At 36.9% G+C, this 15,199-nt stretch overlaps 1 protein-coding gene across 1 annotated transcript; it reads left to right on the forward strand.

Moving 5' to 3' along the window:
* Window positions 1-2,026: 2,026 nt before the first annotated feature.
* On the forward strand, window positions 2,027-4,554 carry LOC112181702 (rust resistance kinase Lr10). The gene is made up of 3 exons (XM_024320091.2): window positions 2,027-2,847; window positions 3,219-3,245; window positions 3,327-4,554. The coding sequence occupies exons 1-3, from the start codon at window positions 2,160-2,162 to the stop codon at window positions 4,436-4,438; spliced, it is 1,827 nt and encodes a 608-aa protein (XP_024175859.1). The 5' UTR covers window positions 2,027-2,159; the 3' UTR covers window positions 4,439-4,554.
* Window positions 4,555-15,199: the final 10,645 nt, after the last annotated feature.

Raw genomic sequence — 15,199 nt, forward strand, 5'->3', positions numbered from 1 at the left:
GCGTACATGGAGTTGAGGCATAGTCAACAGCATGGCTTCCGCATTTGCCTTTGAATTAGGTTTTCCATGTTTACCTTTCTATTAGAATTGCTCTGATTACCTGTGTGATTAATGTTATTCAAGTTGCGTTTTGCGTTATGTGAATTGGACGATGTTGTGATTTGGGGAGCAGGGTGGCTCCAGGAGAATAAGGATGAGTGATTTAGAAGTGTAAATTTCATTTCTACAGGTTTTGGATAGTCCATTTTAGGGGAAGTTCTGCCAAATTTTTGGAAGAATTTCTTCTAAGGTGGACTACGCAGGGCCACTTCGGATTTCAGGGTGAAATCCGGGGGCGGGTCCTGTCAGGGCAGGCCAAATATCTATATGATAGTCTTTGTTCAATACCCAACATTCAAAATTTATGGTCTGGTGCCTTCAGAAGATGTGCACTGCGCTGCTCTTTGTTCTTTCAATTTTGAAAACATACACCCTACAGATTTGGCAACTCTTCTTGACCAATAGGTATCTTTATGCAAGAAGCAAAACTGGTAGACTTTATTTCCTTCATTTCTGACTTATTCCTGGCATTTGTTAATTTAAGTATTATCTCAAATTAGTAGTAGCTGTTATGTAACTGATTTATATTTAAATTCAGCATAGAGTGGCTACCCGATCAGGTCACCATTTAGCCCAACCCCTTCATCGACATGTAGGGAGTCAGTGCAAGTGCACGTGCGAGTCTCTACTTCTACAACACTAGAGAGGATGTTGATGACTTTATCCATGCCCTAAATGACAAAGTCATATTCTTTAATTCTTTCAAGTAGTCTTGTAGTCAATCTTCAATTCCCAGCCAGTTGTAAATTTAGTATCAGTCAAGTTGTTTCAGAATGATTACTCTTTAAAATATGGTTACTTTAATTTTTTTTTATGTATCATGGATATGTGGACAAAAGAAATGCACAAATTTGTATAAAGTACGGCTGAAACTATACCCACGAGTTCGGTTTGAGTGGAAAAATAAGTCTATTGAAAGCAAAGGCTCGGGGAACTGAGGCCAGAAGAAACACAACTCTTCAAGTTTCATTGGTCTATTAATTGTATTCAATTAACTTTTTAGAGGAATTCATCCTTTTGGGTTCTTAGGCCGCGTTTGGTTCGCGGAAAGGAAAGGAAATGAAATCAATTCCTTGCTCTTTCCATAGGCATGGGAAATTGCAATTCCCAGCAATTTTCCTTTCCAGTGTTTGGAAAGAATAGGAATGTAGTCAGAATACACATTTTAATTTTCACTGCAGGGGTAATGTAAAAATCATACAAACAACAAATATAGTTAGTTATATTAGCAAATAATGATTTTAAGCAGGGACAATTTAGTCATATCAATTTTTCAAGTGGGTGGAGGTGGGTGAGGGGGAACAAGTTTCCTCCTCTTTTTCCTTCCTTTAGGAATCATTTTCCCTTCCTTGGCCATCCCAAACACAAGAAAATACAGCAAAAGAAAGACTTTCCTTTTCCAATACCCAGATTTTGTGAAACAAACACGGCCTTAGGGCTGCAAATTTATGATATCTTGATTACAATATAGATTAATTTCTTGATTACAATGTAGCGTGAATCTGGAAGCTAACTTGATAATAATTCAGTTCTCCACAATTTTTCACTTCACTACTTGGTAACATAAAAAATAGTATGGAGAGTTGATCTGGATTCTTTTCTTATTTTTTTTGTTTCTTCTCAATGTCTGTGCTAACACGTTTTTCTTTGTATTTTATTCTAATGCTTATTGTTATTCTTATTACTTTTTTTTTTCGAATCAAACAATAGTAAAAAGGGGGCGCGGTTAGAATGCAACGGCTGTAAGTTACAGTTTAGAGTTAAGCCGTAACTTTAGACTTTTGTTAAAATTGGTATTGGGTTGGTATTTTCAGCGAAATTTCCATGGAGTCAAGCTGAATAGTGATCAGACTTTAAACCGGAGACTATAGACTTTAGAGTCTTCAGTCAACTTTAGACTTTTTCTTGGAAGACTAGTTAGTCAGTTATCTGCTGGAATCATCTCCATATACCATCCGATCATTATTCTAGCTAGCCACTTCAATACTGCATCCACATATATCAGAAAATTAAACACCATTTCATTCTGTGTCCAGAAAAAAACTAGTACTACCTCAGAAATGCAGCAAACTCTCATTTCTTCCTTTTGCTTCATCTTGCTGGCTTTCTCCTCCAAAGTCCTTGGTGAAAAACCGAGGTGTGGGAAACATGGCCCAGATATCAAATTCCCTTTTAGCTTCAAAGGTAGCCAGCACCCAGAAAATTCTGGGTATCCTGGGTTTCTTGTATCCTGCAATGAAAAGCAGGAAACCATTCTTGAGCTGCCAATCCCAGTTAAATTCCCAATCAAAACCATAGACTATGAGAATCAGTATATCCAGCTATATGACCCAGAAAATTGCTTGCTGAGGAAGCTATTGAAAGTCCACAACATGCCAATCTCTCCCTTCAACTACTCAGAATACCAAATGGCTAATATTACCTTATTCAATTGTTCTTCAGCTGAAAGGCAATCATCGTACAATATGAATCCAATCCCCTGCTTTTATGGCCCTGGCTACCAAATCTACTCGGTTTCTTCTTCCCAAAACATTGAGGACTTGCCCCTCCTGTCTTGTACAAAGATGCGTAATCTTTCACTAGTTCCATACAGCCCCTATCCGTATGCACATCCAACTCCAACAAATCTTTATTTGGAATGGTCTGAACCAAATTGTGGACAATGTGAAGCAAACGGCACGACATGTGATTTCAAGAAGAATGGCACCACAAGTACTGAAATTGAATGCCTTCCCAGGAAGAAAGAAGGTACAGGGTAACATACGTATATAAATTTTGCTATATATATGTTACAGATTCCAAGAATATTTGCACATGATGATTATTCATGCATTCATGAAATGAGATACATATTAGGATATATATGCACATAAGAGTTCCTTCTGAGCAAGCATATTTGCACATGATGTCTTGATAGAAAATTGAAAAATTTGCACACATAATGTATCACAGGAAATATGGAGCTCAGTTGGTCCCACATTACTTTTCTGAAAGCCTTCATCTATAGTCCTTGCAATGTTACACCATTAGTTATGTCGTAGCAAACTAGCAATAGCTCACAACTCAAATACTTAATTTGACAAATTAATATGGTCTGATTTTTCTATTATCCTTTACAGGTTCAGAAACAAAGTTAGTACCCACTGGTGAGTTTTCTAATAGGTTCTTTAGTTTGTTTCATATCTCATATGCATTGTGGATATTTACTCAAGAGTATCACTTTGCAGGTGCATCCCTGGGTTCATTTGTACTCATACTACTTGCAGCTGCAGCTTATCATGTCTATAGTTCTGACAGAAAAGAAAAACAGAATCAATTAAAAATTGAAATTTTTTTAGAGGATTACAGAGCTCTCAAACCAAGCAGATACTCTTATGCAGATATCAAGAGGATTACAAATCAGTTCAAGGACAAATTAGGCCAAGGAGCCTATGGAACTGTTTATAAGGGAAAGCTTTCTTCTGAATGTTTTGTTGCTGTCAAAGTCCTCAATAGTACAAAGGGGGATGGGGAAGAGTTTGTAAATGAAGTGGGAACAATGGGTCATATCCACCATGTCAATGTGGTTCGCTTGGTTGGATTCTGTGCTGATGGGTTTAGACGAGCTCTTGTTTATGACTTCTTACCTAATGGTTCACTGCAAGATTTCATTTCATCAGCAGACAATAACAATTCTTTCCTTGGTTGGGATAAGTTGCAAGATATTGCTCTAGGCATAGCCAAAGGAATTGAATATCTACACCAAGGATGCGATCAACGAATCCTCCATTTCGATATCAAACCCCACAATGTTTTGCTTGACCATAACTTCACCCCAAAGATTTCTGATTTTGGTTTGGCCAAGTTATGTTCCAAGGATCAGAGTATAGTGTCAATGACTACAGCTAGGGGAACGATGGGGTACATTGCACCTGAAGTGTTCTCCAGAAACTTTGGAAATGTATCCTATAAGTCAGATGTGTATAGTTATGGAATGGTACTGCTCGAGATGGTAGGAGGAAGAAAGAACATCAGTTCAACCACAGAGAACACAACTGAAGTTTACTACCCAGAATGGATCTATAATCTACTGGAAGAAGGTGAAGACCTTCGAATCCATGTTGGGGAAGAAGGAGATGCTAAAATTGCAAAGAGACTTGCGATTGTCGGTCTCTGGTGCATCCAATGGCACCCGGTAGATCGTCCTTCTATGAAAGGGGTGGTTCAGATGTTGGAAGGAGGAGAAAACTTAACTATGCCTCCAAATCCTTTTTCCTCTCAAGGTCCTACAGGAACAAGTGCAAGTACACCTGCCAGAAGATTAAACCTTCAACTGGAAGCAATTGCCGAGTTAGAGTAATATGTATATATTTTATACTGTATGCACACTTAATTTGCATGTAAAGGTGACAAAAATAATTATTAAGTGTATGTAATCATGGTTGATGTATCATAAACCTGCAGCCTGCAATGTCATAAAGAATCTTACATTCTTACTCTCCAAGTATTTCTAAATGACAATGTTATGCTGGAACTGCCGTAGAGGTTCACGGCAAGGTCTTTCGGCTCAGATCACATTTCTAATCTCTCTTTTGCATTTAGATTTATTGTGTCTTCTAGACACTAGACTTGATGAGGAGGCTTCTAAGAAATTAGTAAATAAGCTCCCCTTTAGTAACTTCTGTTGTATACCAGCTGTGGGACAATCTGGAGGTCTGTTACTTATGTGGAATGGTTCTAATTTTAATATTAATGTGGTTGATTCTCAATCTCGTTATATTCACTGCTTTAAAAAACATCGTTAATAAAAAAATAAATAAAAAATAAAAACCTGAGTAAAATAGAGTTGGATTCCTAAAACTATACAAGCAAAATTACACTATACCTTTCTCAGTGATTTGGCTGAGATCAGGTGAGCTGATGTCATATTGCTTAGAATCTTGTTCTGAATGAACAGTAAACAAAATGAATGCAACCATAACTGTAGCGGTACACTAAACTGATATTCCCATCTTTTGTGAGGTTTGAGTAAGAAATTATGCCGGAGGATTTGATAGTTTTGTTGGAGTCAAAGCCCTGATAATATTTATACCAGTTACAAGAACAAGTGCACGAAAAAAGTTAACTACTGCCATAATAGGAAAAGAATAAAAACAAATGACCCAAAAATAACGATAAAGCATTCATGTATCTAGGAAAAGGAATAGTATCTAGATCATGGCCGTATTCTCCTTTCCATTAATCCTACTGTATCTAGGAAAGGGAAAACTTTTAAGTTAGAAGCTATGTGGTTGAATCATCCTGAATGACCAGCCGTGCTGGCATGGGTAGCCTTCCTGTGATCATGGGAATCTATCTGGCTTTATGCCTTTCATCTGTTCCACACAAGCGGAGATGATATAAAGAAATGTTCATTTACTAGTCAACATATACGGAAAGGAGAAGTGATGACTTGTAGACTACTGGAAGGGGTCAAGTTCCCAATTTATAAATCGAGAATTGATAACATTTTTTTTTTTTTTTTGGTAAATGAAAGAATATATAGAAGAAACCTGGCTTTAAACAAAGCCAAACAAGCAACAAGTTATCAAACGAGAATTGATAACTTGTGGTATACTGCAAGCGGTTCATTTAATTTGAGGGCAAAAGATTCAATGAGCTTTACTTCAGCTTGACTTCAATTCTATGGATTAGTCTCAACTCTCAACTCTCATTTAGATAATGCTTGAGTACTTGTATACCTTGAGTTGGTCTTCGTCGTGCAAAACGCGGACCAACATAATTCTGTAGACTAAGATTCCTTGTATCCACAAGGCTTCCTTGCATATCTCATTTACACATTTGTATTGGGGCAAATAAAGTCGGGCATTTGAAATTTAATGACAACCTGAATAATAAACTGATACTTCTAAAACCCCGCTGAGGGAATACAGTGAGTCGCAAAAGACTTGAATGATTTTAGATTATAACAGTATTGACGGCACGCAAACACCAACACAAGGGAAATTTCCAATCAGTTAGCAAGTTCTTGTGATCCTGGGAAGCAAAACTTTCTCCAATAAAAGAGAGCGTACAGCGTCAACCCAACAATTGGAAAGAAATCAACCATTAAATATTATGTTCAAATGCCTAAATAACGTAACTCATCTGATTAAGAGTATGAACTGTAACTCTGAAAGGGTGTAATTTAACAGTATGTTACAAAGAAACATCATAAACAAGACAACATCTCATGTCTCATTGGCAAAAGCAAAAGCTTCATTACTCATTGTATCTTTCTATACTAAGAAAGTTAGAATAAACATCCTCCGGGAGTGATCCTCTGAATTGCATCAGCACAAGGAAATGTTGGAAGTGGTGCGCTCTTTGTACCAAACAGGCTCAACTCTGGGCCCAAAGGCGTAGCTACACACGGGCTCGGGTTGGCTACAGCGCACCCCAAATTTTGAAAAAACATTATTTAAAAGCTTAATTTTAGTTTAACAAATTAAATATTAAAAACTAGTCCACCCCCAATTTTTATACTTAGCCCATATATTATTAAACTTGGTACATATATTTTCTTTTTTCTTTTTTTAGTCACATATATATTATTTCTTTTCTTGAAGTATTTGATTTGATTTTATTTTCTATTCTGCTTTAAAAGACATAGTCCCATAAAAAGATCTTTTTATTTAAGTAATTAGGTCAATTTTTTTCTCTTTTTTCTCTCACTGGTTCTCCAAAATCAATAAGTCCCAGTCTCCCAGACTTCAGACGAAAAACTTGTGGTATTCTGTCCAATCTGTCGACCAACGTTCTCTGACAGGACCCGCCCTGGATTTCACCCTGAAATCCGAAGTGGACCTGCGGGGCCCACCTTAGAAGAAATTTTGCCAAAAATTTGGCAGAACTTCCCCTAAAGTGGACAACCCAAAACCTGTAGAAAGAAAATTTACACTTCTAAATCACCCATCCTTATTCTCCTGGAGCCACCCTGCTCCCCCAAACAACATCAACCAAAATCATATGACACAAAACACAACTTAAATAACATTAATTTCCTCAGGTAATCAGAGCAAATCTAATAGCAAGGGTGATCAAGGAAAACCTAAATCAAATAAAAACGCGGAAGCCACGCTGTTGTCTATGCCTCAACTCCAATGTACGTCCGACCTCAACTAATTTAGCCTGCAAACTGGGCATTTGAAACCGAAGGGCCCAGGGGAAAGTAATTGAAAAACATGTTAGCGTGAGTGGACAAAAATAAATAATATGAATAAAACAAAAATAAAAGTTCATACTTTCCCACATTTTTCGATATATATAAAATCCGGATGCATGCAACATTTATAAAATACTTAAGAAAATAATCCGAAAAACGTTGAACTCCAGAAAACCGACTAGCCCCGCTAGCCACAACAACAGAGTAAAAGATTGAAATTTCAATATTCGAAAATATAAGACCAGCCCCGCTGGTTAAGAAAACTCAGACTAGTCCCCGCTAGTCAAAAATAGTATAAGTAGGGGAAGATGATAGCCATACGAATGAGCCTCCCAGGCTAAAGTACTCTTATATACTCCCATTATATACCCACACGCCACTAAGTGTAGCGATTAGGATACTGGGTTTCAGCATTACTATCACAAAGACGCCACAAAGGCGGATGGGCTTCGGTGATCCCATCACCTCGCCACAAAGGCGGAAAAATCAATGCTAGCCTGATAAAATCACCCCTCAGTATGGCACAGGGAAACATAACCGAAAATCCAGTAAATCCAAAATACATAAGGCTTCCCCCATCTCTCGTAAAAGAATTTCCAACGACGTGTCCCACACGCCAAAAGTATCTCCAAATCAATAGCAAAAAGGCGAGAAATAATAATAAATCGTAATCCCCGTAAACCGAAACAAAACCAATTCTAAAATCATCATCAAGGCATTCCCAATGCCAAAATCGAAAGTCGATAAATAAATAGGAAAGATCAATAAATCAACGGCGCGTCCCACACGCCAAAATATTCTCGGGTCAATAATGAATAAGCAAGGAAGTTCAATAATGAACTAATATTCCATTTTGGAAAATACCCTAGAAAATACTTTATTGAAAAACAACATAAATCATAATTTCAAATCCGAGCATAACAAAATTAATATCCGAAAATCACAACCGGAATAATTCATAATCACTTCATGAAAATCGTCAATGAAAGTAATTCCACGAGATAAATCAAAATTTTAAACAATAATCCTATGCTCAGAAGATAATATGATAATTAAATAGAGCACTAATTCAAGAATTAAATGCATGCATCATTATTTAAAAAAAAAAGTCCACTCACAGTACTATTCAGGAGATCACACATACGAGTTCCTTCGTCGAGCAATAGCTCGGTACATCGCCCTGTACACAATTATATTCCGTGAATAGTTATTCAACAAATTAATACGATTCCTAAATCAATTCCTCATAATTACATCTCCACTTCTCCTCGGATGCAACCCAAATTATACCACTAATACCAATTCGTTAATTTAAAGGTTCCAAGGCAGAACCGAGAGATATCCGACGGCCGGATTCTCGTGATTCGATAATCGAAACCCTAAACTTCAAAAATTCATAATTAATTCCAAGCTTCTCCAAAATTCACTAAATTTCATATACAAGCTCTACAATATTTATAGGATTTAATGGGCTAAAAACTGGAATTAAAACACAGCCCAACACGCCTCCACGAGCCACCCACAGTGGTGGCGCGTGGGACCCACGCGCCGGCGGTCACCACCTCCGATGGCCACCAAAAATTGACAGTAGTTGCAAAACAACAAACCCAACAAATTTCTCAACTGCAACAAGTCCCAATTTTACCTTTAAGAGCTCGGATTAAGCCGATGAAGAAAACCCAGAAATCAAGCTTCAGACCCTAGGATGTTCTTCGTCGATTCGACCTCCACGATAAAAATCGGAGCAAGAGGCCTTAGGGAAAACGTTCGCCGGCTCAAGGCGCTCCTACGGTCCCAATTTGGTGGTCGGAAACGGCCGGAAATGGAAGATTTGCCGGAAAAAGCCAAACTGCACCTATGAGGAACTTTGCTTCGATTCAAGGTTTCTTGGCCAAATCGCCACAACCTAAGGCTACTAGCTAGGGTGCAGAGGGGAGGGAGGAGCTCTTGTGGTGGCCGGCTGCACGCCGATTGGTGGTCGGAATGCGCGGAATCGAAGGGAGAAAGAAGGACCCGAAAGGGAAAGAAGAGAGTTCGGGGGAGAGGAGAAAGAAGGTAGATTTCCGGAAATGGAAATCTACCACAGTAACTTTCTATATATATAGAAAGTTACCATGAACAGTAACGTTCACATTTTCGCTTATAACTTTCGTATACGAGCTCCGATTTTTACGTACCACATATGCACGCGCTTGGTTTAATGTCATCTACAACTTCCGTGAAGAAAACTTTCTCAAATTCTGATCTGAAAAAAAGTCGACTTTTAGGGTCACTAAAGTTACCGAAAAAGAGTAAAAGTAAAACAAATTATCGTTTACTGTCCAAATGACTAGTAAATTGGTAAATTTAGGTTCGGGACGTTACATTCTTCCTCTTGACCTCTTCACTCTTCAGGTAGAAGCTCATCCTCTATTCCTCTTGGTTATATGATCTTTTGCACATCTTCTTTTTTTAATTCATATGTTTTTTGTTTTTAGTTCACAATTGCTTAATCAGTTAATCAAATCCATGAGTCCCATCGCACTATTGGCCTATTGCTACTTTATCAATATACTATAATATTAGCTTTCTGACTTTGTTTGAAAGGCGTAGATGTGTTGCGGTGTTAGTATATTAGGTATATATATACATATATAATTAACCCCAGGACATCTTCAAAGGCTTTGAATCAAAGCCGTGTATATTAGGTATATATACATATATAATTAACCCCAACGGCATCTTCAAAGGCTTTGAATCAAAGCCGCTTGCTTGCTTTCACTGAAAACCCTAATAGATTCAACCTAGGTATATATATATATATATATATATTTTTTTTTTTTATTGACCAAGTGATCAACGTTTGACTAGGGTCATTATTATTGGATTCTTTATCATTTTCTTAGATTGTATTTTTTTTTTCAATTAAGGTTTGGGATTATAGATTTGCTTGTTTTTGCTGATCAATAATTAAAGATTTTGCTTCTATTCAAGAGTGTAGGATGCAATTTGAGTAGGTATGTTCTTTTTGTCTTAAACTTTACTTTCGAACTTCTATCAAATGTTATAATGTTAATTTCTTTTAATTAGTTAACTATTTGATTGTTTGATATGTGTTTAATCTAAGATGTGGTTTGTAAAACTTAAAAAAAAAAAATTACAAGAATTAGTAAACTTTTATTAAAAAAATTTTAGCCCACCCCATTCTGAAATCCTAGCTCCGCCATTAACTCTGGCCAATCACAACCTGCTTTCTTCTTTTCACAAGTGAATCTCCTTTCATGAACAACGTATATGCTTCCTCGGAGATTCACCAAGCAATGACTTTCTTCACCTAGAAAACTGAGGTAGGTAGCCGAGTTCTTTGGCTCTCAATGGAGGTGTTCTTGGTGTTCTTACTGATTAATAACATATTCATTATTAGGTTTAGTTTATCGAAAAAGAGGATGATTAACTACCAACAATTGTTGACCCCCCTGAGAAGTGAATTTTTTATATATTTTTATTTCTTTTTATATTTGTCTGTTTTGGAGAAGACGAATATTGAAAAGACGAAAATATCAGAGAAAATTTAACAGGGTTAACGTTTTTACCTTTGCTAGGTATGAATATTGGGTCGGGCTTAAATCGTCAGGTACCATTTTAATATTTTCCAAAACATAGGTATGAAAGTTAATAATCTGAAAAATTTCAGACACTGTTTCGACGATTTTCCCCTAAAACAATAAAGGTGAGCAAGCATAAAGCCCCTCCTTCCCGTTCATAGCAAATGTATTAGCAACAGAAACAGGAATAGAGAAACTTTTAGTAAAAAAAAAAGAAAAGCGAAAAGCATTCCAAATATATTTCACACCAAGGCAATCTTTAAAGAGATGAGTTAAAGATTCCCTACCTCGCTGGCAAATTGGACATGAATCATCTTGTGTGATGCCTTGCGCATTCGGTGAACATTAACTAGCCGTTTTCCATGACCGAGCAGTTTTCCGTGATTTAGTTCATCTTGTGTTAGACCATGTCCGCCCCACTTCCTTCTTCAAACCTCATTATACAACAAGCCCCGTAAAAGCGTTACTGGTAAATTGACAGTTTCTTTGGTGCACCCACCTGCGTTTTTCATATTCCCCATAACATACACAACATTGGTTCATCGGCCAAGTCACGGCCCGCGCACGCGCCACATGTGCCACCTACGCGGGCTGAAAAATGGACCCTAGAGAATTACAAAGAAAACTTAGACCAATTCAGAATTTGAGAAAATTAAAACAAAAAAACCAAGAAAACGTCCGACTCTCTCTCTCTCTCTCTAGAGAACAGAGGCGAGGGTTGTGCGAAGCAAACAGAAAGTGAAGCTTCGTCAATTGTAACTGCGCTGGAGTTAGGGTTTTCGAATTCGTCCATGAAGGTAAAGTTGCGACGCCGCAGATATACAATTGAAATTGCGTTTTGTGCATTATGATTTTTTGTGTAATTGATTGTGTTCCGGTTTGGGTAATCCAAAATTAAGGCCATATCTCGCCCCATTAACTCTCGTAATCTCACTTCCTCCATATGGATTATGTTTCACAAATGAAGCTGATTGGGTGCTTAACAAAGAGAAGATTATCACAGGTGTCTGGTAACTGGTAATTAATTAGGCTCTGAGAAACACTGTCAGTTGCCGTCAAGTGAGAGTAATCTTATTCAAGATTTCTTTAATGTGATGTACGAATTGAGTTCCTTTCCTTCTTTTCCTTTCATTCAATGCATTAATAACCAGTTTATCACATGAAAATGCAATCCCGTGTTGTTTTACACTCTGTTTGTACTGCTTTTTTAGAGATGATTTGGGAATTTTTCGATAGGGAAAACTGTAAGTGGCAACTTCTGAAATAGATGCCTAGTTACTTTATGATTACAGTAAAGAGATATTCTCGGCTTTAGGAGAGGATGTTTCATCTTGGTTCCCGTCAAACTTCAATAGCTCAATATTTCACTGGATCAATGTTCTAATGTGTATGGTAGTATAGATCTTTTTGCTATTGATGTTGGTGTAAAGTTTGCATCTCTCTTTGCTTTGATGCTGTCTTGTTTGAGAGAGATTGGCTTCCCAAGATTCCTAAGTACTTTGATTAGGAAGAATGCATGGACCAGAATAAAAAGTTCTGAAGGTGGGATTGCATATATACATATTAAATAAACTAAGTTCCAGGATGTGCAGCTGCGTACTCTAGTGCACATCTGCCTCCTCCCCTGGTTGTAGTATACCATATCAGGCCTTCTTTTGTACTTTCTATGGCCAGCCGGTTTTGTCACTTGGAAGCATAAAATAGAACTGATTTTATGGACTGATTCATATTGTGTCACCATCATGGTAGGCCTTCTTTTGATTTGTTTAGAAGTCTTGTTCTTTTATTTATTTATTTGTTTATTCATTTTCTTGGAAAGCTGGTAATAATAGCACTAGAAAAATTTCTTTAGGTTGAACGGTGACCAGATTGATTGTAAAAAGTATTAGACGATTTTGAACAGGATACAACTCATAAGGAAGTTTGACATAATGCATGATACTGGTTAACTGTATGTGTATGAAGTTATGGTACTGATTGAAACATTAAATGTTGGTCTTACTGGTGGCGCTACATGTAAATCAGTTGCTTGTACCTTTCTCATGTCATAATTAGCATTATTTCTAGTCTTTAATGCAATGTTTTTGAAAACTTGGAAATCCTAAGATTTTCAGTTCAATGATTCAAGAGTCTGTTTACCTATTCCTGGTGGGGTTCTATTTTTATATTGTGCTCACCATAAAATATGCTTAAGCTTATTGAAATTTCTACACAAAGGTGCTTAAGGATAGGACTGACATTAGGCTAGTTGTCTCTTAGGCTTTATGCATCTACGAAATCATACAAAACTTTAAAGAGTTTTAAATATTTAATTCATCTTAGGTGTTCTGCTTCTTCCTTCATATCAATAGTAAAACAAAGTTGTGAAAAAAAAGTAACCAGAGAGAATGCTTTGACCATGAGAAAGTTCTTGCCTCAGCAACTTGGATCACATATTTAGAAATTTAATGATATCTGGATGAAAGGAAGGTTGTAAAAAACACTGTAAATGTAAAAAGGTTGGTGAAGTCCATTTGGCCGAGCAATGTTGCTCACAGAATGAAGTTGCCTCCTTCCATTTTGTGGGATTTTTACTGGTCCTGTATGCCTAAAGGTACCCTTAGAGCATCTCCAACAGTGATAGCTATCTGGATAGTTAAAAGTAGCTAAAATTGAAATATAGCTAGTTGAATATTGTGTTATGCTCCAGCAAATACCTAAAACTCAAGTTAAATTTAACTTTTAGTTAAATTATCTCTCCTCTCTAGCTAAATATAGCTAGGTCTTTTAGCTAAAGCTAAATTTAGCTTTTGTTTAGCTAGTCTGCTGGAGATCAAACTTAGCCTAAAACTAGTTAAATTTCAAAATTTTTTTGAAATAAGTATTCTGTTGGAGATGCTCTTAGTCGTGTAGTCAAGACATAGTATCTAAATCTAAAGGCGCAGTATTTATCTGATTGCCGTAATTGTAGGTGCACTCATCTCTGTACCCTCCTTTCTCCTTGCTGTACATTGGTTGTTATGGTTTCATGTAGGAGCTCACTATTTTGTGCAACTCTTCCAACGTATGTAGGTTTCAGTCTCCCTAGGCAATTTAATAAGCAATCATAGATACATAGAACAAACAGGCCCACTTTGACAAACAAAAAGTAGGGATTCAATTCATTCACGTTCTCCGCATTTGTTGACTTGTAGGGAACCTATTAGAGTTGCACTATTTCTTTTGTCAATGCAAAGGTAAGAATATGATCTATGATGGTGGGCTAGCTAGGATTCTCCCCCTGGAGTAATGCAACTGTCCTCTGCAAAACTGAGATAAATTCATTGCTGTTTTCAGTTACACTAAGGCCTGGTCTTTTAAGTATTACATTGTAAGCATTATTAATACAAGAAACAACAATTTGTGTAGAACATATGTATTTCAATCAACTGCAACTCAAATGTTCTGGCAATATCTGTTAAGAGCACTTGGTTTAAAGTTTTATAGTGATGTTGTTTGTTTTGGCTGATTTCTAACTGCCTGTATATCCTATGCATACTCCACTATATACATAGCAGTTTCTTAAACTGAAACCCTCTGTTTATGGTTCTGATTTTACCTATTGGGAATCCACCCTTATTGATTAACTATGAAGTCATGCTGTGGCATCCTTCACTATGCTTTATGTGAAGTCACAAAGTACACACAAGTTTATTATTGGATTGGTAATGTTATTCAGTTATTGCTAATCCCACTAATCAATGCGATAGGATCAGTCCTTTAATACTCAAATGTGATCCATAATTTAATACAACCAATAAAACCACTTTCGATAATATTGCATTGCATCTGTTATTTTATCTTGTAGATTTTTTTTGGCATCCTTACATCTTGTATCCTTGTGCTTTTCTTCTTTCAGAGGGAACGACTTCGTCAGGAACGTGAAGCTACTTTATTAAAGAGTTTGGAATCAAGATAGAAGTATCGATAACAAATTTTTTTTAGATTGTTATACTCGTTAGGTTTTACTCGACCTAACAAGTATAACAAATCAGACCAAAAAAAAAAAAAACAAGTATAACAAGTATAACATTTTTTGTTAGGGCCGGCCGCTTGCCTCGACCTATCTTTCCATATTGACTAGTAAAACGAATAATGTTGGCAGTGCTGCTATACACAAAATCTGAAGTAGGCAATAAAAATGGAGCCAAAGTTGAGATATGTCTCAATAAGGCACTCTTTTTCCAAATGAAATTGGGACTTTGACCCACTTCCACTAGTCTACAAGTCATAACTTCTCTATTCCATATATCATTTCTTTATATCATCGGAGAAATCTGGAATACATAGGTTGTAAGATACGCAGCCAACGCGT

Source organism: Rosa chinensis, chromosome 1, assembly GCF_002994745.2.
Source record: "Rosa chinensis cultivar Old Blush chromosome 1, RchiOBHm-V2, whole genome shotgun sequence".
NCBI lineage: Eukaryota > Viridiplantae > Streptophyta > Magnoliopsida > Rosales > Rosaceae > Rosa > Rosa chinensis.